This window comes from Pistacia vera, unplaced genomic scaffold (assembly GCF_008641045.1).
Source record: "Pistacia vera cultivar Batoury unplaced genomic scaffold, PisVer_v2 Contig407, whole genome shotgun sequence".
NCBI lineage: Eukaryota > Viridiplantae > Streptophyta > Magnoliopsida > Sapindales > Anacardiaceae > Pistacia > Pistacia vera.
The window spans coordinates 924296-947511 of NW_022196232.1; the positions used below are offsets into that span (position 1 = coordinate 924296).

General features: G+C 33.0%; 2 protein-coding genes and 1 pseudogene across 2 annotated transcripts; 1 reads left to right on the plus strand and 2 right to left on the minus strand.

The window, feature by feature from the left end:
• The first annotated feature begins 2904 nt into the window (after window positions 1-2904).
• Window positions 2905-5082, plus strand: LOC116142368. Its single transcript, XM_031427792.1, has 4 exons — window positions 2905-3478; window positions 3702-3899; window positions 4654-4725; window positions 4868-5082. Exons 1-4 carry the CDS (start codon window positions 2905-2907, stop codon window positions 5080-5082), a joined length of 1059 nt encoding a protein of 352 aa, XP_031283652.1.
• A 5850-nt stretch (window positions 5083-10932) lies between these two features.
• Window positions 10933-12197, minus strand: LOC116142377 (thioredoxin H1-like). The gene is made up of 3 exons (XM_031427799.1): window positions 12011-12197; window positions 11359-11481; window positions 10933-11273 (listed from the first exon to the last, which is right to left on the minus strand). The coding sequence occupies exons 1-3, from the start codon at window positions 12098-12100 to the stop codon at window positions 11130-11132; spliced, it is 357 nt and encodes a 118-aa protein (XP_031283659.1). The 5' UTR covers window positions 12101-12197; the 3' UTR covers window positions 10933-11129.
• A 7641-nt stretch (window positions 12198-19838) lies between these two features.
• On the minus strand, window positions 19839-20766 carry LOC116142369 (annotated as a pseudogene).
• Between the last annotated feature and the right edge of the window lie 2450 nt (window positions 20767-23216).

A 23216-nucleotide genomic window follows, 5' to 3' on the forward strand; every position in this document is an offset into this window, starting at 1 on the left:
TTAAAGTTGTCAGAATTGAGAGCGCAATAAAGGCGATTGAAGAGACTCGGAACAGAAGCGGATCCAGCATGCTTGAGAGTAGGCCTAGGCCTACCCTCAGTGGCGGACCTAGGATTTTTGTCCAAGGGGGGCCCCCTCGCTCTGCCACTGTTTGCCAATCAACTAATAAAAACATAAGAAAATAACATCCAATTCACAAGGAAACACAAGAAAATCGTTACGTGGAAAAACCTCTTTAATGTGAAATTAAAGCAAAACCCAACAACTTAACTAATTAAACAAAACGCTAAACAAAATGCTAGGGTGTTGATTTCACCTAGATACGCTAACCCAAATCATATAATCATATAATCTATTACCCAATTTCTAATTCCTTGATTGAAAATCGAATTTCCTAAGTTGTAAAACATACCTTCTCAGACTATATTTTTCGACTTATCCCTATTAAGCTTCTGCACCCAACAAAATGAAGATTAATAGTTCAAAGTCTTTTAAGCTTTATGGAATTCTATCTAGATTTCATAAATCGCTAAACTTATCTCTAACGTTTGCTTAATCTACGATATTTATCCCAAGAGGTACAATCACAAATCACTTCTCAGTCTCAGTGTGAACAACACACATTTGAATGGTGATCAAGCATCCAAAAGTCATTAAGCAAGATAAACACTCAATCATGAAATTAAAACTCAAAATAAATCAATTCATATAAATTTGAATCATTGTATCAAGGTTACATTAAACCCTAGCTAAACAACTCAGTTCATACTAAAAAACAAAACAAAATAACAAAAACAGACTGAATCAAGATTCATCATTGAAAAATAAGCAAAAGATGGAGAAATCTTCTCTAATTTGAAGCCCAAATTTTCAATAATCTTCTCCTCCCAAAAGCTGCCTTCCAAATGACGAACCAAAACCTTTTTTCTTTCATTTTTGTGCTAATTTATATCTCTTTCACTTAAGGACCAAGCTCTAGCAAGCCAAAACGCGTCGTTTTATTTTTCACATCTAACGCAGTTTCACCACAGCGAAGCTTTTTCTTTACCATGGCGAGAATCTTTCGGGCCAAATTTGAGCATGAAAGAGTCTGAATCCAGAAAAGTGTTAAACATATGAATTGTAGCCCTTTAAATTATATTTCTACTCGTTCAAGAATCAGCATAATCCGAGGTCTAGAGATCAAGTTATGGCAGAAATACTGAAGCACATCCACAGACGTTTTTCTTCAGTTTCCAATATATTGTTTACGAATTCAAGCCAAGTTTTCACCCTTTTCCAGTCAAAATTAGGAAAAACCCAAAACATTAAAGTTGTAGCTCTACTTCTTAGCTTTCCAAAGCTTCTAAAATCAGGTCATTCTGAGTTTCCAAGCTCAAGTTATGCAATTTATGCTCAAAACTGTCATTTATGCTCAAAATCATCGTTTAAGCCTGTAAAGACAAATTAATAAAATTAGGTAGCAATTATGACCCAAATTGCATGAGAAGTATCCTAAATCCTATCGAAATTCAATGCAAAATCATAGGGAAAAATAGAATTATCATTTACAATAACCATAAATCCACCAAAAATATTTTACACAAATTTAGAGCTCAATCACAACTCTAACAAAAATAAAATACACAATAGTTTACAAAAAAATGGATTACAATTACTCCAGATCCACATGTAAAAAGGAAGTTGGGAATTGGGGAAAAAAAACTTCAATATAAAAAAGATAAAACCTAACTTTTTAATTTTTTAATTTTTTAACTTTTAACTTTTCTTTTACATTTTAAAAAAACTTTTCAATTTTTTTTTTTTTTTTAAAGTTGAAGGCAGGCCTGGGCCTACCCTCAAGGGGCCTGGGTCAGCCCCTGCCTACCCTTTGATTTTGAAAAAAAAATTAAAAATATTTATAATTAATGATTTTTATATAAAAAAGGTACAAATATATATGACCTACGATCAATCTAAATGTTATAATATGTTAATACAGAGGCTCCCACTAGTTTCATTAGTATAAATATATTATATATATATGTCATATGCAACCAATCTCTATAAAACCACAGCTTTGTATCCCTAATTTTATTTATTGAATGCGTCTCTCTTTCTCTTTGTCTTACTGGCTCGATTGAAGTTATAACTTTGAAGACTATTTTCTGCTTTATTAATTTTAGGTATGTATATTACTTATTTTAGTTTAGTTTATTTTAAGTTTAAATCATATTTGTTTTTATAGAAGTTTTTTATTCTGATGAAAAAAATATATAAATCTTGTGAGTTTGTTTGATTTTGTAATTGGTTGAAAATGTTATTATTAATTTGTGATTTTAGATATCACAAATATATTTATAAAATTAATTTTTTATATAATTAGAGGACAACTTGATTTGCACCAATCATTAATATATTAATAATGGTATTTTTATTATTTTATAATGTGATTACTTGACTAAGTATGCTCTAATAGTAATTAAATTAAATCTAGTTGATCTATGACAATAATTTAGATAAGTCAAAAAATTGATTAGCAAACTATATAAGTTTTTAAATTTCACTAAAATGATTTTAAATATAAAAAAATTAACACAATAAAATGATTAATTAATTGCTAAAATAATATTTTAATTAGATCTAATTGTTACATCTAAAAACGTGATAAGTCAGTCCTTGTAATTTTATTAATTAAAGTTTCATCGGTCTTTCTTTACATATATCATATTATCTTTTTTTTATTTGATAGCTATGATATCCAATTATTTCAAGAGATTAAAGAAAATTCTAGCAGAAATTGTTGATGGAGACTGTATTGATATTGAGGTTAATCAAATCTCATTAGAAGAAAAAGCCCCTAATGAGAAAGCCCCACATCAGCAACAACAATACCAAGTAAAAGAAGCTCAACCTTCGGTCGGGATGTTCAATTTAGATGAGCTTGAAACTGATCTAGGATTGAGGATACCAATTAACGAGATTTGTTGTACTGACAAGCAAAATGAGGAAGTTCGAAGAGCATACTTGTTGAAAGGTCCTTGCCAACCTAAAGATCATAACTTTCCTTTCACTCTTTTCGGAGATAAAAAGCGTAGGTTTACACCAGAGTGGTACAAAGAAGGTCCAAGTTGGATGGAATATAGTGTGGCAAAAGATTGCATCTTTTGTTTAAATTGTTGTCTTTTCAAAACTGATTATGGTGACCAAGCAGATGGTGAAGTTTTTGTGAGTAGGGAATTTAATAATTGGAAAGATAAAGCGAAAGTGAAAAAACATGTTGGAGATCATTATAGTACTCATAACCAATGTCATGCCAAGTGTGTTGATTTGATAAATCAAAGGCAACACATCGATGTAAATCTTGCTTGCGTGTCGAAAAATGCCAAATTGGACTATCGCATTCTCTTGAATGCATCAATTGATTGCATTAGATTTCTTTTACATCAAGGATTGGCATTTCGTGGTCATGACGAGTCGGTTGAATCTGAAAATCAAGGTAATTTTATGGAACTATTAAAGTTTCTATCCAATCATAATGACAACATAAAAAAAGTTGTGTTAGAAAATGCTCTGAAAAACCATCAAATGACAACCCCCAACATCCAAAGGGAATTAACTAGTGTTTGTGCTCATTTGACGACCAAGAAAATTATTGCACAAAATTGTGAGAGATAAACAACCATTCTCTTTACTAGTTGATGAATCTTGTGATGTGGCAGTGAAAGAACAAATGACTATTGTTTTTCGCTATGTGGACAAAATAGGTTGTGTTATTGAAAGTTTTATCAGGGTTGTGCATGTTAAGAATACTTCTGCAAAGTCTTTGAAAATTGCAATAGATGAATTTTATAAAAAAAAAAGATTGAGTTTGACAAGTTTACGGGGGCAAGGTTACGATGGAGCAAGCAATATGAGAGGTGAGTTCAATGGTTTGAAGACTTTGATATTGAGAGAAAATAAATCAGCTTTCTACATTCATTGTTTCTCTTATCAACTCCAACTGGCGCTATCAAAGTTGTAAGTAACCATTAAAACATTGGGTGAATTTTTTCAATCTCTTTCTATGTTATCAAACACTATAGCGGCATCTTGTAAGCGCAGAGATCTTCTACGTGATAAACAATATGAAAATGTGATATCTTTGATTTCTAATGGTGATCTTCTTATGAGATGAGGTTTGAATTAAGAATGCAATATTAAACTACTAGGAGATACACGTTGGGGTTCACACATAGGGACAATTCATAGTGTCATAAATTTATTTTCTTCTGTTGTTGATGTGCTTAGGGTGATTGAGATTGAAGGAGACGATTGGCAAAACAAAAGTCAAGCAAGGAGTTTATTACGAATCATGGAGAATTTTGAATTCGTCTTTTTGTTATTCTTAATGAAAAGAGTATTGGAATCACAAATGAACTGTCACAAGCATTACAAAGAAAAGATCAGGATCTTTTTAATGCCATACAATTTGTACAAATTTTGAAGCTTTGATTGCATAAAATGAGAAATGAAGATACTTGCTTTGACATATTGTTAAAAGAAGCTTCTGATATGTGCAAAGATAATAACATACCAATCTTGGAGAATATGGAAGATAACTTTGGGAGGATAAAACGGGGGATTACGCCAATACGAATAAACATAATTTTAAGGTGGAATTGATGTATATAGTTTTGGATAACATTCAAGAAGAACTCAATAATCGTTTTGATGAAGTAAATATGAGGTTGAGGTTGCTTCAATGTATGTCATCTCTTGATCCAAGTAACTCTTTTGTTGCATTTAAAAAAAAATAGATTACTTGAATTTTCAAAGTTCTATCCTGCCGATTATCCTCAGCACGATATTTGGTTGCTCGATGATCAACTTGAAAACTATTATGAAGATGTTAGCACCAATGCCAATTTCACTCATGTCGAAGGGATTGTCGACCTTACTAAAAAAATGGTTGAGTTTAAGAAAGATGTTGCTTACAACAAAGTTTTCTTGCTTATTAAATTAGCATTGGTTTTGCCTGTGGCTACTGCAACAGTTGAAAGAGTGTTCTCTGCAATAAATCTTGTGAAAAATAGTTTGCGTAATCGAATGAGAGACGACTAGATGAACAATTGCTTGGTGGTTTACATTGAAAAGGAAGTTTTTACTACAATTGAAAATGAAGATATCATTGAACATTTTCAGAATATATCGAAGCGGAAAATCGTGTTAAATTGAAAATCTTCAGGTATACCATTCTAACTTGCTTTCATATTTAAACAATCAATATTCATATATTCAAATCTTCAGTTATACCATTCTAACTTTATTTTTTGGTCAATACGCATAGGATGTGTGGATCTTTATTCTGGACGGTTGAGTTTTGATATTAACGTCTGGATTTGAAGTTATACAATATGAAGTTTGACTGCTTCTCTAGTGATTTTATTCTACCTATTTGTAAGTTTTTATGTATTTTACTTGTGTTAAAGTTGTGATTGACCTCTAAATTTGTGTAGAATATTTTTGGTGGATTATGATTACTGTAAACTCTTTTGCTTAAGGTTTGGTGGTTTTTTTAAAGTTTTCACTAGTTGTTTGACAAACAATGGTGAAGCCGTAGAGGCCGCCCAGGCAAAAATCTTGGCTCCACCACTGCCGGAATATGCCTAAAAAAATTAAAGAAAAGAATTGTTGTACTGATGAGCTTGCGAAGTCCGTCCGGGGCCTTGTTCAATTTCATGCATTTTCTTAAAACTAGCTTCCGAGGTTCAGGAAGAGCTTCTCAAACCAATTGGGCTTGAATTTTAACTCTTCCCTAATATACGCATCAACCAATCGAAGGTAAGCAGCTAACCAATATTGATACTCATAAACTTCCTCTAAAAATTATTGAAAATTTGAAATGACTAGTTATTAAATTACAATTTAAGTATGAATGTAGTCTTGCAAGTTATATTTTGGTAAGAAAATGTAAAATACCGCTGTATTATCTCATCATTCAGTAAATTAATAGTTATTAAATGAAATAATTACTTAGTATGTATTTATATAATACCATCTTGATATCATAGATTTTTACTGCTTTTTTCATCTAACAGGGAGAACTATTCTTTCTCATTTTTCTAACGTAAATGCACATTTAGTAAACCGTTAATTCAACTACAGATTGACTTGAGCACCAGACAGAACACCCGATAACCACCGTTATTACCCCCTTCTTGACCCTTTTGTTTTGCAGGCCAACATGACATAGGGTATCCTCTTTTATCCAGGCCCAGGCCCAGGCCCATTTTTTGGGAGTGTGAAGTACTAGGCCAATTGATATTTGATTGAGCCCCAAATGTAAAACCTCAAAACTTTGGACTTTCCTGGACCCGGTTCGACCGGTTTATACCCGGGTTTTTACCAACCTTCCTCCCCGCCCTGGACTGGTCAGTGGCACTCTCTTTCTACTTTGTTCCCTTCAATTCACTTTCACTTCCATCCAATCCATTGTTAGCAAAAGCAGTCTTTTCAATTTCTCCATTTACTTTACCCAACCCCACTTTTATATCTTCTTGATGAAAGAGCACATGGCTTCGTTTCTTCTATTTCTTGGCGTGCCTGTTCAAGATCGTCTATTGGTCGCCAGATTTGGCAAAATTCTTTTTTGTGGGTAAAGAATTGATTTGCTCTATTGGCTTGAATGTTATATAATGTGTTCTTGATTTCTCTTTCTTTAGGAATTTTACATAAGCCAAAATGACTGAGACTGTCACGAGAATCTTATGGTTAATTAAGAACTAGCAGTTGAAATAGAGGGAAATTATAAGGTTATCCCACGGAAGGGATAGGAGTGAATTAAATCTCTGAATCAGAGACTTTGGGTAATATTTCTTAAAAAGCCAAAGTAAAGAAAATTAAAACAATGATTTATCATGCATGCTACCTCTTGGCCTTGGAATTGACCACTTTTTTTGTTATGATTTGCTAGTTCACTCAAACCCATTATCGGAAACGCTTTGCAAAAGCACATATCTAGCACTGCTGTTGATGCCTTGCCTCACCTGAGAACTGCTTGATTGTTGGTGCTTATCATTCCCCCTGCCTGACTTTCTCTTGACTGACCAGTCGCGCATCATATTTAATTGGGAAAACAATCAATCTGCAGGGTGACCTATTTCCAACCATATAATGATGACACTCTCCCCTTCTAGTCATGTTATGTTGAACATAGAAAAGGTCAAAAAAGATCCAGTCATTGAAACGATTGAAGAGAAACATTTTATACAAATGTTCCTACGTCTTATATGGAAAACATTATAGGTGAAGTTGTGCCAAAAATAGGAGTTGATTTTGAAGCAGATAAGGATGCATACTCTAAACTCCTGTCTATTACAATCACGTTACTTGTACTTCAAATAATATAGCTATTGACATAAATTTCATTGTCTAGGTGATTGACAGCACACAACGAAAGTCAATCTTATGCAAATGTAGAGTAAAAGAAGATAAAACGTTTGAGCTATTTTATGTTACTTACATGCTTATATATGTGGATAATATATCAGATTTTGCATGAATGTTGCCATTATTTTAACCTATTATATAAAATAAATTAGTGTTGTGCAAATAGGATGATGGAGGTCGATCCTTCAATTTGATAATCATGATTCTTAAACATTCAGAGTTGTTTGCTTTAGAAAAATCAATGAAACGAGGCCTTTGCTTAAGTTAATTATACCAAGAACTGTAGAGGTAAACGAAGCTGTTAGCGCGGTACCTGTATCTATGTTTTTGAATAAAAAGAAAATGGATTGAACTAAGTTTGTAAAATGAATTTTGATGTAAAAAGTGATGGAACTACTATAATATAAACAAGAAATGATGAAACAGGATAAGGATAGAAATTTTTAGAATCTGATTAAGACCTTTTTTAAAGTCTTTCTAGAAACATTTAAATGGAATTCACCATTAACAGAAGAAAAAAAAAAAAAAAAATAGTTTTCAACTCTTTTGAATTGTTTGTAAAGGACTTGCTTATACAGGAGTAAGAAGTCCTGATATAAACCAAACAAGTCAATTTGACTTAGCCCTTCGATAAGTATCTAATAAACCCAAGTATATATATCGTTACAGGTGCAATCCTGAGTGTTAAATTGCAAAAACGTTGCTGATTATGAACCAACTTGAATTTGCCCTTCTTGAAGAGTGCCCTTTGCTTCATGGGATTTGGATCTGGGTAATATATCAGGGACATAAAGAAATATTAAGTACCTCATTGGATTCATTTGTTTATTTATATTTTGAATTGCCAAAAATATTTTATATTCACTTGAAATTTATCTTTGTTTTGTATGTAGAGCCTCATGCTCAATAGGAGATATTTTTCTTGTTGATTGAATTAAACCATGCTTGTCAAATGGCCATAGACATACCATGCGTGGATAAGAATTTAGAACTGGGGCTGATGCTATGGACTAAGACTCTAAGAGTATTTTTCTTGTTGATAGTAACCATTCATGCTATATGATCATTGGTTAAACATTAAGCAAGCAGTGCACATTTGAACTGTATTTGATGAATAATTTGATAATTTCAAACATCCACTCTCTATGCTAAACTGAAACTTCTTCCAATAAAGTATATATACACCTTTTGGGGAAAGCTTTGCCTATAAAAAAAAAAAAAAAGGGTCCCCTGTTGTCCTTTGTTCCGTTTTAACAAAGCCTCACTCACAAATGTCTCCCATCTGCATCTTTTGTTATTAAATTGTCCGGTCCAATTTTGAACATCTTCATGGTACTTTTGCCTTTTGCAATGATTGGAATAACTCTCTGTAAATGAAAAAAATCTACGATTATAGAAATAGGGTCTGATCTCGTGATTGAGGTCACTGACAATCCGCTGGATCTACACACATGAAGAGACAAGCATGAAGCTTACGGAAAACACTAGAGTGGTGTTTGCCATAGACATTCCGACACTCAAGTCAGCAAGGCTAAAAAAGAATATTTAATAAGAGTTAAGAAAAAGAATGATTACCAGAAGTCTTGTCGGAGGCCAGGACCATGACGAAGGTGTAGAATTCTCGGAAGCAAGAATTTAGGAGCAAGTATGTGATTTTGAGTAGTCGAGATTGAATGTTCGATCCTCCTTTCCACCATGAGAGGGCATGCCTCTGTTTATACAGTAGTCATAAGATATTTGAATCCTAGTAAGACTCTAAGTCTATAATGATAGAAGTTTAATGAATAGGAAAGTCTTTGATTTACTTGCCTTTAGAATAGTAAGAGTCCTAATTTGGGAGATAATCCCACGGAACATTGCCCTTAAGACACTTGTTTTTATTAATATGCTTAAAGAGACTCCTAAACCGCATAATTTTGAAATTGCGTGAAGAAACTTGTCTTATCTTAACAAATAAAAGTTGCTCTTCTGTAATAAATTAAGTCTTGACAGTAACATTTGGTAGATTGAAACTATGCATCCAAGTTTTTAAATTAATCCGTCTAATTTGTACCATCTTCTTGTTTAAGAAGGCAAGTAAAGGAATTACTTGATTTTGAAAATGCCACTTTATATTCTCTTCCTGAGGGAGTGGGAAAGCTCTTCCATTTGTGTGGGCTGGTTGTACTTAACGGAGTTGCGAAGCTAATTCATATGCAGATAAACTCTGAAGTACTTAACGAACTTAGGATGCTTAGACAATTAAGAAAATTGAGCGTTAGACATGAAAACAGTGATGTGAAAGATTTATTTGCTGTAATTGAGAATATGGAAAACCTTGAGCAATTGGGTGTACTTGCATTCACAAGTAGAGATCAGATCTTGATATAGAATCCGTGGCTTCTCCTCCTTTATGTCTTCAGCGTTTCTACTTGGGAGGGATATTCATCAAAATTCTACCAGTTTGGATTTCTCAACTTAAAAATCTAATCAGATTAGAATTGACATTGGATGGGTCAACCTATGATTTCGTGATAGTCCTGCAATCTCTGCTGGTGTTTATTCTCAGTGTGAGTGACTGTGATGAAGAATTGCATTTCAAAGAAGGCTGGTTTTTGAAGGTTCAAAGGTTGTATCTCTATGACTTCAAAGGATTGAAATGGATCAATATAGAGAAAGGTGCATTCCCTAAAGTAATGATAATGTGAAGCTTGCTAGTGTTTACAGCCTGCGGAATTTAACTTCACCTCAGTACAGTTCGCTAAGAAGATTGTTATGGTGGTCTTCCAAATTAATTAAATTCCTCTGTTTATAGTTGAGGCTAAACCGCATTTTTATTTCCCATAGCGTCAAATTATTGATACACAAATTAATGGAGAATCGTATATCCTTGAAGACTTCTTAAAAGGAAAAATGTGTCAACCTGTACCGTGTAGCCCCAGGGAAGAAGCTTGTTGTCCTTGTCTTCAAGATTAATTAATTCCCTTTGTTTATCAATTAAAATCCTTTTCCCATACACTTTTAAACACCATAATTGTGCGACTTGCATAAAGAAACCTTGTCTTACCACAGTAATAAACGTTTAAAAGTTAAAACCATACATATACTTGTGGTATTAGATGGGTGTCTTCTTCTTTCCTTTGGTAGTAGGTATGGGGCACGGTTCTTTCTGGAATGGTTTACCTTAGGCATGTAGCTCCTTGCCTGTAGGGTCCGAAGGAGATCTATAATGCCTTATAACAAGATGGAGTATCTAGGGTAGCTAGGCGCAGGTAGTATAGCACGTCAGCTACCTGTCTTTAGGACGTAAAAGTCTTCCTTAACTCACTGTTAGTTCTCTAAGGTCTTTCCAATGCTTCTTCAAGTTTAGAAATAATTCAAACCAATTTGACAATTAGATCTTCAGCCACCTACTGTCCAATCTAGTTTTCAGGATTATTCACAAAAGCATAGGTATCTTAAATCACAACTACTATACCACTTGGAAAAGACCATGAGATGATCTTTATAGAAGGGTACATTATGAAGGCAGAATTCACCAGATACATAACCAAGTCTGCTTAAATATATAAATATTTTAAATATAAGTCCACAGTAATAGCATTATATTGAGGTCTATATCCTCCAAAGCTAAGAGACAGAATGCAAATGATCACATAATTAGGGCCACACTAATAGCATATATTGAGTTGAGGTCTATATCCTCTGAAGCTAAAGGCAGAATGCAAATTATCTCATAATTAGGCAGAAGCAGAGCCCAAGTGCTTGTTAATGGTTTGCTGCAGTTCCTCTTTCTTTGCTCCAACCACCTTGTCCACAATCTTTCCTTCTTTCAAGAACATGAAGGTTGGCATTGCCTCAACAGCCCAATCTGTGGCAACAGACTGAATAACAAGAAACAAATTAGTTATAACTACAAAATTAATTGAAGTTTCTTCTGCCCCCAACTAATCTGATTTTGTATGTTACCTTGAGTTCATCCACATCAACCTTGAGGAACAAAACTTGAGGCAGTTTCTTAGCCAGCTCCACCAGGAAAGGTGTAATGAAACGGCATGGTCCACACCATGAGGCAGTGAAATCAACAACCACCTGTATCAAAACCACCCACTTCACTTCAGGGAAAACAGACACAACACTTTCCTTTACTTCCATCACATCTAAACCCTAAACCTATAGCATAATTTTAAACATTCAGATATTAAATATTCTTTTTACAATTTGCCTCCAAGTAAAAAATTATTCTGTAAATCTAATTTTAATGAACACGGAATCATTTATATGACATCATAATCATCAACAGTTGAGACATAATTTATGAAAAATAAATAAATTCTCCCACAATAACATAATTATTTCTCTGGTATTATATCAATGTATTTTCCTTGAAACTAACTGAAATCACATATATACTCCAGTATATCATAAAAATATTCATGATATCAAGCGCCGAAAAGATCAACACTAGCAAGCAGCAATCACATTCGAGAAAATCTAAATGAAGTCAGATGAGATCCACTGCTTTTTATCATCGCAACAAAACACTAAGAAATCACAAAAATAAAAAGAAAAGATTGACAGATTAGAAACCAAACAGTGTTTAACAGAAACGGAAGAATACCAGCTGCTTAGTTTCGTTGCTCTTCTGGAGCTGGTCGTTCCATGCATCAACGGTGTGGCAACTGATGACCTGACCTTCTTCTGCTGCCATTTTCCTCGATGTTAACTCCGGCCAAACAGATCCTCTTCCTTTCCTATTTCTCAAATGAATTAAAGGCTTCGGTTTACGTTTGCTTTTGTGCCAGTCCCTCTCTCTCCATTAAATATGCAATATGGTTATTCCTATACCTTAAACACCCCTTGAAGTGGCTTTAACTACAAATATGCCATCAAATATTGGAGGCACGAACATCAAAAGATTCCCTCCCATGCAACAACCAGTAACGTTTGATCGTTTGCTACTGCTGGTAGTAAAAGGTTTTAAAAAAATTTCAAATTCCTACCCAAGATTTCGCAAAATGACAATTCACACCCATGGATTCATAAATTCCAGACTCCCACCTTTAAATTAATATAAATTTTTTTAATATAACGGTCTAAGGATTTGTACTGCATTAGATATAAAATAAAAATAACAAATTTAAAATAACCCTCCACACCTCAAATTTCTCTCACAACCGTCCTCTCTCTACAACTTTGCCTCTTTTGTCGTTTCTTTCTCCCACTCTCACTACAACTTCCCATTTCTCTCCCTTAGGGCATCTCCAACTCAACGCCAAAACACTAAAATGATGTGAAAAATATGCTCCAACCCAATGCCAAACACTACACCAAATTAGTATAAGTGAACAGTGTCATGCCAAATTTGGCGTGATACTGTTCACTTACACCAATTTGATGGTGTGACACTGTTCACTTTTACCAATTTGGTGCGGTACTTTTCAAATACTATAAAATATATTTTATTTTTTATTTTTTGTTATTTGTATTTATGTTAATTTGATTATTATTTATATTAATATTTATAATAATAAATTCATAATAATTATATAATTCAAAAAAGTATGAAAAATTAAAAACAAAACTTTATTCAATGCAAATATTAAACTATAATAACTCAAAATAAAAATTAATACTAATTTAAAAACACTTAAATTAAAAGAAATTATAACATAAACTAAAATAACAATTTAGTATTCTAGTAGATTAGTTCCAGATCCTCTAAGATCATCAAAATATTAGAAAGAACTAAAGACTCATCATGCTCTTTGAAATGCATTAATTGATCATTTGTGGGAAGAATTACTAATTCAAAAAATTAAATTACTATCAATATGGAATTTTACTTTTATGTTGTTATCGTCTTTTTTTTGATATCATTTTATATTAGATGTAATGTTTTTCTATATTAAATGTAATGTTTATTTGATTAAATAAATGCTTAATTTTATTAAATTAGTATAATTTTCAAAGTAATTATTATTTAATAAAAATATCATTTTTAATATTTAATTAATATATACAAAAATAATTAGTAAAATAGATTAATTATTGATTATTAATATAAATAAAATATTCTAAGAAATATTCTTTTTGGTGTAATATTTGATGTAATGGTTGGAGATATAATAGTGAAATACACCAAAAATCACACCAATTTGGTGTGAAACTTAACACCATGTTTGTGGTTGGAGATGGTCTAACCAATAGCCACAATCCTTTCTCTCTCCTTAACCCTTAAACAAACCTTGATCTCCTCTTCGACACCACGTGGAGGCCTTGTGGTGGCCAAATTTGGCCTTCACGTGGGCCAAAAGCAGTGGTCAAATGGTTGCTTCTTGGCCTTAGCGATGGCTAGATTTTGGTTGCCGCATGAGGGCCTTGTGGCGGCAAAATCCAGTCGCCACAAGGTTTCACGTGGCATCCAAAATTTGGCCACCCTGAGAGCCAAACAACCATGGAGAGAAGAAGAATAAAAGAAGAAAGAAAGGAAAGAGTTGCAGTTGGTGTAGTGGTCGGATGGCTGTAGTTCATCGGACAATGGTTGCTCATCCCTGCACCTTACCACCTCCATCTACAAATGCCGCCCTGCTCACTAGTTGGAGTTGAGTTTGTTTGGAGTTGTATTTTGAATTTGGGTTTGCTTGAAGATTGAAGTGTGGTGAAATTGGTAACTGTTTTTGGAGTTTGTTTTTGTGGATTGGAGTTTTGTGTGTGTAGTGTGATTTCAAGCCACCTCCCATCTCCCATTTGCCTCCCACAAGCCACCTACCTACATCTTTGCCCACAAACTACTTGAGGAAAGGCCTCAACCACATTCATTCACCACAAACTATTTGGATTAAAATAAAATTTAGATGGTTGGGTGGTTTTGGATTGAAGAAGGTGTTGGTGAATGAAGTTGAAATTTATAGGATTTTCCTGAAAATTTTATTAATTTTGTTGGATGGTGATAGTGGTTGGGTGACTGTGGTAGTGGCTATGTCTATGTGGTTGGAGATGGGAATGATGTGAAAGTTGAAGAAGAGAGTGTTATTAAAATAAATTTGAAAGTAATATGATTATTTTTAATTCTACTAATCTGGGGTTTATTTATTAATTTACTTATCAAGGGTAGTATGATAATAGCACCCTTTGTATCTATGTCAGAACCTAAAAATCTCTAAGGGTGTTACCTTAGTCTTTAAGGGTGGGAATTAGAATTTGTGAAACCAGGGTGGAAACTTGTTATTTTGCAAAACCTTGGGTGGAACATGTCGTTTACTGTTTATAAATAAACATTAACAATAGCAAATAAAATTTTACTTGTATAGGTCAGAGTGACGTGACGTGATGTTGTTTTCTTATAAAAAAACAAAAAAAGAAAAAGTAAACGAATCTGTAGTAAATAAGGATTTGACAATTTGATGCTATGCAACTTCCATAAATATAAATATGCATATATTTTATTCTAATTAGAGTTGAATGAATCATTGATAACTTATGCAATGAAATCTGAATTATTTTTTTTTTTTTCCATTACGAGATGTCTTCATGATTTCAAAATTGCAATTAGATTAACGCTGATAACAATATAATTTTTTGATTGGTTTTAAGAGAGATTTTGCTATGAATTTTGAAAATCATTCATCAAGAACAGAAAATAAGTTTTAATGTTTTCTATATATTTGAGTGTAAGTCTTTATGACGGCCAAAAAAATAGTAAACTTTCCCACCCAAGGTTTGTCCTAATGACACTTTCCCACCTGTCAAGTTTTAAAATGATACTTTTCACACCCATCAAGTTTCAAAACGACACTTTTCCCACCCACTGTTATGTTCTTTTGGAAAAATCTGTTATCTGACATTGTATAAACAATGTAATGACGAAAATACCCTTTCCTCTTATTCTTCTCTTTGTCGCCTCTGATTCCAGTTGCAATTCCGACCAATTCGCTGGTTAAGGCTTTTCATCGAGCATCTGGTGTGTGCCGGAGAGGAGAGGAAGTGGCAATGGCTGGGGAAGGTGGAAACACCCAAATCAAGCCAACAAACGCAACTCAACACACCCACAGCACCAAGACAACTAAAACAACAATCAAAATGCTTCAAAAAGAATTCCAAAACAATCAAGTAAAATTTGGGCCAATTTTTTTTTTTTTTTTTTTTTTTTAAGTTAATATACAGGGGATAAATTGACGCAATCACCCCTTGATTTCTTTTTGAATTTACTATTATGTCCTTCTTTAGTTAAACTTGATGGATGGGTTTTAACATAGGTTGGTAAAGTTATATTTTGAAACATACTGGGTCGAAAAGTTTCATTAGGCCAAACCTTGGGTTACTCGTAAAAAAAATTAGATGATGTTAAGTATTCACTCCTTCTTAACAAAATATATATTAAATTTGTAAGGTTAGGTGTTGACCACTTTTTTTTATTCTTTATAAGATACTTGTATAGAAATAGAAATACTTTTGCAGGATTCTTAATTTGTTAACGGTGGTGGTTGAATTGGGATAAAGGTATTACAACACTTACGGCTCTTTTTAGAAAAATTCCAGAATTAGAATAGACAATACAATCTCCCGTTGAATGGTATTAGTAGGACACATGATCTGATAATGCTTCATGGCTTTTGGGCTCCAATCAAACCATTTGAGTTTTGGGTAAAGAGAGATTTTGAGTAAAGAATATTTTGGATTAGAGGTGGAAAATTTGGGCCGGGTTAGGCGGGTCAACCCTAACCCGGCCCGGAAAAATGAGGGTTAAGCCCGGACCGCCAAGATGGCGGTCCGGGTTGACCCTAACCCGACAACAACCCCCGGGCGGGCCGGGTTGCACAATGACAACCCGCAACCCGGCGGGTTGCTATTTTGTCTCTTTTGCAAGAGACCCGGCAACCCGCCGGGTTGGCCGAAAAAAATTAAAAAAAAATAAAAATTTTTATTTTATTTTTCAAATTACCCCTTTACCCTTGAAATATAGCCGTTGAAAGGGTCTTTTTCGTCATTTCTCTTTCCCATTTTTTCCTATAAATTGGCCCTAAGTTCTCACATTTTTCTCACAACTCAAATTCTCTCATTCTCTCATATTCTCTAATCTCTAATCTCTCAATTATTCATTTATTAGTTTTTGCAATTTGCTCATATTTTAATTTTTATTAGTTTTTGCAATTTTTAATTCATATTTCCAATTTTCCAAATTCCAATTTCCATACTCCATAAGTCTAATTTTTCTTTATTATAATTTATGTATCAAAAATGAATTAATATTTGAAATGTAACAAACAAAAAAATTGAATTGAATTATTGATATTAGAAAAGTTAATTAAAAACAATTATATTTATAATTTTATTTGAAAAGTTAAATAAAAAAAAAAAAAAAAAGGAAAATCGGGCTAACCCGGCCCACCCCCCACCTAACCCGGCGGGTTAGGGCTGCGGGCCGGGCTGGGCCAGCCATTTTGAGAAAATGGCGGGCCTAACCCGGCCTGCCTTTGTTGGCGGGCGGGTTAGGCCTACCCGCCAAACAAGTACCCGCCGCGGGGGCCGGGCCGGGCCGGGCGTTTACTTTTCCACCTTTTTTTGGATAAACAAACCAAATTGAGTCACGACTCTACAGTCCTAGTGGCTAGTGCCACTGCCAAGCCAATCTTGCGCATTTTTTTTTTATTTATTTTTATGTTTTCCACTGTTTATTCCTTACTAGAAGTGGTTTTGTTGCATCTACTATAAGCTTCTTGGAGGCATCTACAGATTAAGCAAATATGTTTATCAAAGCAACAATATTCCTTAATATCAATCCACCAGGGCCAGGAGCAAGAATGAGCCATTTTTCTAACTTTTGAAAACAGGTTTAGGTTGTTGTGAAGTTCCACATTGCTCCGTGTGAAGGGGATGTGTATATATGAGGTTATAGGCCTTAATCCAACATGATACTTTTAGGCTTGAAGCCCAAAAACAAAATCATGAGACCTTGTAGTGCCAAAACAGACAATATCATATTGACATTTATAACATTTATCAACACAATCACATAAAAGGTGTATTGTGAAGTCTCACATCGCTCCATGTGAGAAGGGGTGCATAGGGCTGCAAACGAATCGAACAGTTCGCGAACGTTCGTTGTTCGTTCGATTACTGTTCGATATGTTCGAACAGTTCGATAATATGTTCGATCGAGTTCGAACAGGGGTTGTTCGTTCGATTATGTTCGCGAACACTATACGTTCCCTAATTCTTCTTTTCGCGAACAATCGTTCGATTGTTCGTTCGTTTATGTCGAAAACAAGGTTATGTATTATTATAATTAAAAAAATTTCCATTTTTATATTATGTTTGATTGAGTTTGATGAATTTTTTTAAGGTTCTAATAAAATATTATGATACTTTTGTCTTTCTTATATATATAATATGTTTGGATTTTTTTTTCCAAATGTCATCAATAATTAAATATATAAGTATATAGCATTTTAATTAAAAAGTATAAATTACTTGATACATAGCATGACAAATTTAATAACATAATAAATTGTATAATCAAGTGATAATATAAGTAAATCTAATAACATAATAGCTTCATATTTTCTAAATGTATCAATAATTAAAATTATAATAACATTCAATTAATAATAATAATATAGTATGGTAATTGTAAACATAACATATTGTATCAAGGTGTTATAACATACCAATTAATAATATAATAGTTTATAACCTAAATTAATCACACATTGTATTGATCACATATTACAATAAACTCTCATATCATATGAATTTGGTGTTGTACAAAATAAATATGTAGACGTAATTATAATATATATATAATATATATTTAATATATATATATATAAATATAATATTATATATATTAAATATAAAATTAATCACACATATGTATTGATACTATATTACAATGATTTTCTTTTACTCTAAATTTTGGTGTTAATACAAAATATATGTAAACATTTAAAATATTTATAGAATTTATGTAATGATAATAAAATATGATAACCTAAATTTGGTAATTTCATAACATATTTAACCTATGATTAATATATGTTGATAAAAATTTTGTATATACACAATTACACTTATATAAACAAATTAATCACACATATTTATTGATCATATATTATAATAGGCCATCAGTCACTATGAATTTATGGGTTTGGTACAATATATATATGTTATGTATGTATAACAATTATCACTTATGTATTGATCATATATTACAATAGACTTTCATTCCACTATAAATTTATGGGTGTTGATACAAAATATATATGTAAACATTTAAAATATTTAGGATAATTTATGTAATGATAATAAATATATATAACCTATAATTTTGGTAATTACATAACATATTTAACCTATGATTAATAGATGTATGATAATAATTTGTATATACACAATACACATTATATATAAATTAATCACACATATGTATGATCAATATTTATAATAGGCCATCTTTCACTATAAATTTATGGTGTTGATACAAAATATATTTAAACAAATATCACACATATGTATTGATCATATATTACAATAGACTTTCATCCACTATAAATTTATGTTGTGATACAAAATATATATGTAAACATTAAAATATTTAGGTATTTAAAATTATCGAACGAGTTAGTCGAACAGGTATTTACAAATTATCGAACGAATATCGAACAAGTTAGTCGAACATATTTACAAATTATCGAACGTGTAGTCGAACGAAAAATTAGTCGAACGAGTTAGTCGAACAGGTTAGTCGAACGAGTTAGTCGAACAGGTTAGTCGAACAGGTAGTCGAACGAACACGAACGATTAGTCGAACAGTTAGTGGAACGAACACGAACGAGTTGCTAACGAACACGAACGAGCTTTTTGTTAATCGAACGAACACGCGAACACAGATCCGTGTGTTTCGAACACGAACACGAACACGAACAATCGAACTGCTTTCGAACGATTTTCGAACGGGCCCGTTCTTATGTTCGGTTCGATTGCAGGCCTAGGGGTGCATGTATATATTGAATATAGGCCTTAATCCAACACGCATGTTTTGGGCCTGAAGCCCAGAAACAAAATTGTGAGGCCTATTATACCTAAGCGAACAATATCAATTGCCATTTATAACACACAGACGAAGTTGTGTGAATTGAGTCAAAGCTCAGGTTGTACTCAGTTGCAAGCAATTCTTTACCTCAGTCATGCAGACGTACCATTTACCATTGGGTAATTTCCCCATAAGGAACAAGCGAGTTATTAGTTACTTACGCAGGAAGATCATGCAAGCAAGCATCACTAAACGTAGTGGGGCACACAACACAAAGTTAAAATAAAATCAGAATGTCATAGTTCACATTGCTCGAGTATACTCTGATCACATCAATGGTATACAATGAATGTAAAGTGTTGAACTACAGGCCTTCTACATTAAGTGATCAAAGAACATGAAAGCTATAACTGGATCACATTATTGAACAGTAAGTACCAACAAGAAACCAACCACACAAAGCAGGGTGAAGAAGGCCAAGAACTTGATGTAGGTCAAGCCCCAAATGTGAGTCCAAGAAAGGTTCTATAATAAATGGCAGCAAAGTTCGTAATATTGATGTAAAGCTCACCCAACGACCCTTGAGAAAATAAATGCAGCTAAGTTCACCACATTCCACCCACCAGAATTAAAACCAATCTGTTCGGTTGTTGGCTACAAAGGAGTGGCATTGCAAGTAAAAAGATCGTATGATCGGTGTTGGAACTCCTGTGTACTCTTTCGTAGTGCATCATCCCAAGTCAATGTGTCTCTTCCTGATTCATTGGGCTGGTATTGATCACACCATTCAATGCAGACAGATAGGGAGAAATACAACACTGCTAGCAAATTAAAAAAAATCACTCAGAGGAGAAGTCAACAACTAAAAAACATGTACAGCAAAATGCAGCTAATTATGTTTTTATAATTTCAAATCAGCAGCTTGTCTAATTGAAGTGCAGCACACCACATAAACCGCGAAAGAGGTTCCGCAAACAATCACCGAAAAGTAGGGCATCATAAATTAATAAAGTTATCCCCGGTCTGATGGCATGCTCAATACTGTCAGCAACAATTTCAAATATATATTTTGAAGCAGCCGAACATTAGCTTCATTGAGAACTTGAAATTACCTGTTCCGTTTTCACCTGGATGTATCGAGTAGCTGCCCCAAACGAAAACTGTCTACACACACAAAGTTAGGCCCTGACAGTCCAGGATCACCCCATCCTCTCTGCAATGCCAGTATGGCCAATGAAGAATCAGCCAGGAAATGACAGGAAGGGGTGACCAAACGATGCAGCATGGAAATCGTGCTCTACTGGATCAATTTGCATACTTTGTTGGTAACTTTCTTCAATCATCATGCGGTGCTCGGGTCTGGATTACCTTCCATTGCAAAGTTCTGCAATCCCAAATGAACCAAACACATGAGATTCTCTTCAAAATAACATGCTTAAAATGAACTTAAACTACCAAGAAAAAATGCTATCATTTTCTTTTCCCTTTTTTCTGATAGCAAGAAAACCTCAGCCTCACTACAGTATGCACCAAAGTTCAACAACTAGGGACTTACCCAGGAAAAAGATTGTTGGGTTAAAGACACATTTATCACACTGAAAAAATTCCATCATGTTTTTTCTTTTTCTTTTCCACCCTTATACCTAATCCTCCCCATTTAAAACAAAATTTCCCATCCCAGTCTTCTTGTGCAACACAACTATATGAAATTCAACAACTAAGTTATTTGATTATCTTACATGATTCAACACCACTTTCTCCAAAACTCGTTGTTCAAAACTATCACACAGTTTACCTTCAGTGAATTCTCAACCCCACTATGGAAAAAATATAACTAAGCTTGCAAGTTTAGCAGTGTTAAAGGATAGATTCTCATAAGATATACCAATGAACTTTAAAAACAAAAGTTACCATCCCACAATGAAATAGTTCAGAATAATTTATCCATTGCCCTAATAATCATCAAAGACAAAATGTGCAAATGTAGCATCCCACACTAGTTCATAAATCTTACCATCATCTCAGGAAAAAACCTAAAAACAAAAAATCAATCCACTCTCATTTCCCGTTTATCATAATATACTTGTCAAATCCCACCTAAATCGAAAGGCTACATAAATTAAATCCAAATTTGAAGCGTCCTCTATATTTATCACGCCAATTCGTACAGTAACATTTCTTGGCCAAGCTTAGATCTAATCCCCGAAACTAGAAGTGACATTAGAATATCAGATTATACATTAATTATATTTTATACACATCAAGCGAACTTGATGGAAGATGCAAACATGAAATAATAATAGCGAGAGGAATCAGAGAATACCTTCAATTCGTAATGGGAAGAAGATGAAAGCCACGAGTTGATCCAAATGCTAGATTGACTGACTGTAAACGAATTCGTTTATCCATTTGATATTTCTTGATTTGTTTGGTGAGCGGTTAATGTAACCCTGTTTGAGATTTTGTCTGTGCTGGTCCTGGATTAGCTGATGTTTGGTTATACTTTTTTTTTTTCTTTCTTGTATGTGATTCATTGGTTGATGTCAATTCAGAAATATTATCTTTGATAGCGATAACTTCCATCTTAATTTAAAATTGTTCTCTTAATCTTTCTCCATATCCACAGAGAAAATATAAGTCTTTATTTTTTTTAATTTAAAATTCTGATCTAGACTTTATCTTTTGGTTATCAAGTGGGTATTAATTTTTTTTTTATTTTTTTTATTTCCTGTTGATCGGGGATCACAAAAAAAACTTAATAGGAGAGATAAATTATAAATAAAATGTATTAAAACTTACAATTTATTTTTAAAATTATGATAGAGAGTAAAAGTTGACTCTTTAAGAGCATCTCCGATGATGCTCTTTATTTTAAAAAACATTTTTCATATAAATATGTTCTTTATTGATTTTTAAATACCAAAAATAAAATTTTGATTCAAATCTAATAGACTTTTTAAATTTTAGGAGAGAGAATATGTTTTTTCAAGAAAAAAACTTAATAAGTAAGATAAATCATAAATAAAATACATGAAAACTTGTAATTTATTATTTAAAATTATTATAGAGAGTGAAATTTAACTCTCTAAACGTAGAGAATCAAATTCACTCTTTAATTTATATTTAAAGAATAAAGAGTTCATTGAACTCTTGTTTCTATGGATAAACTCTTTATAATAAAGAGTTCGAGTCATATAAAGAGTTTTTTAGAGATGTTCTAAATGTGGAGAGTCAAACTCACTCTTTAATTTATATTTTAAAAATAAAGAGTATATTTAAAAAATAAAGAGTATGTTGGATTATTGTTTCTATAGATAAACTCTTTATAATAGAGAGTTTGAATTATATAAAGAGTCATTTGAAGATCCTCTAATCTCTTGAAACTCTAAAGTGAACAATCGGGTATTGAAGATTTTTTTTGGTTGATTAGAAGTATCTGAATCAATTTACGTATATTTTAACTAATCTTTTAAAGGTTCTAAAGTGAACAATTGGATATTAAAGCGATTTATTATGGGTATTAAAGTTGTTTAATGCGTTAAAACAGGTTAAAGATGTTTGAGCACCGTGTAAAGAGGAAATTATCAGAAGTCAACTTAAATGGATCATAAGAGCCTCATATATTGGAGCATATTTTCTGAACTTTAAATCTTAAAATAAACTTTTTAGTACACGTCGGTTCGAGTGCAGCGAACCTAATGCAGCATAAATGATACTTCAGGAGTCAGTTCACCGCACAAAGTGCAACCAAGTCAAAACTCTTTCCTTTTAAAGTGTAACACAACTGAGGATA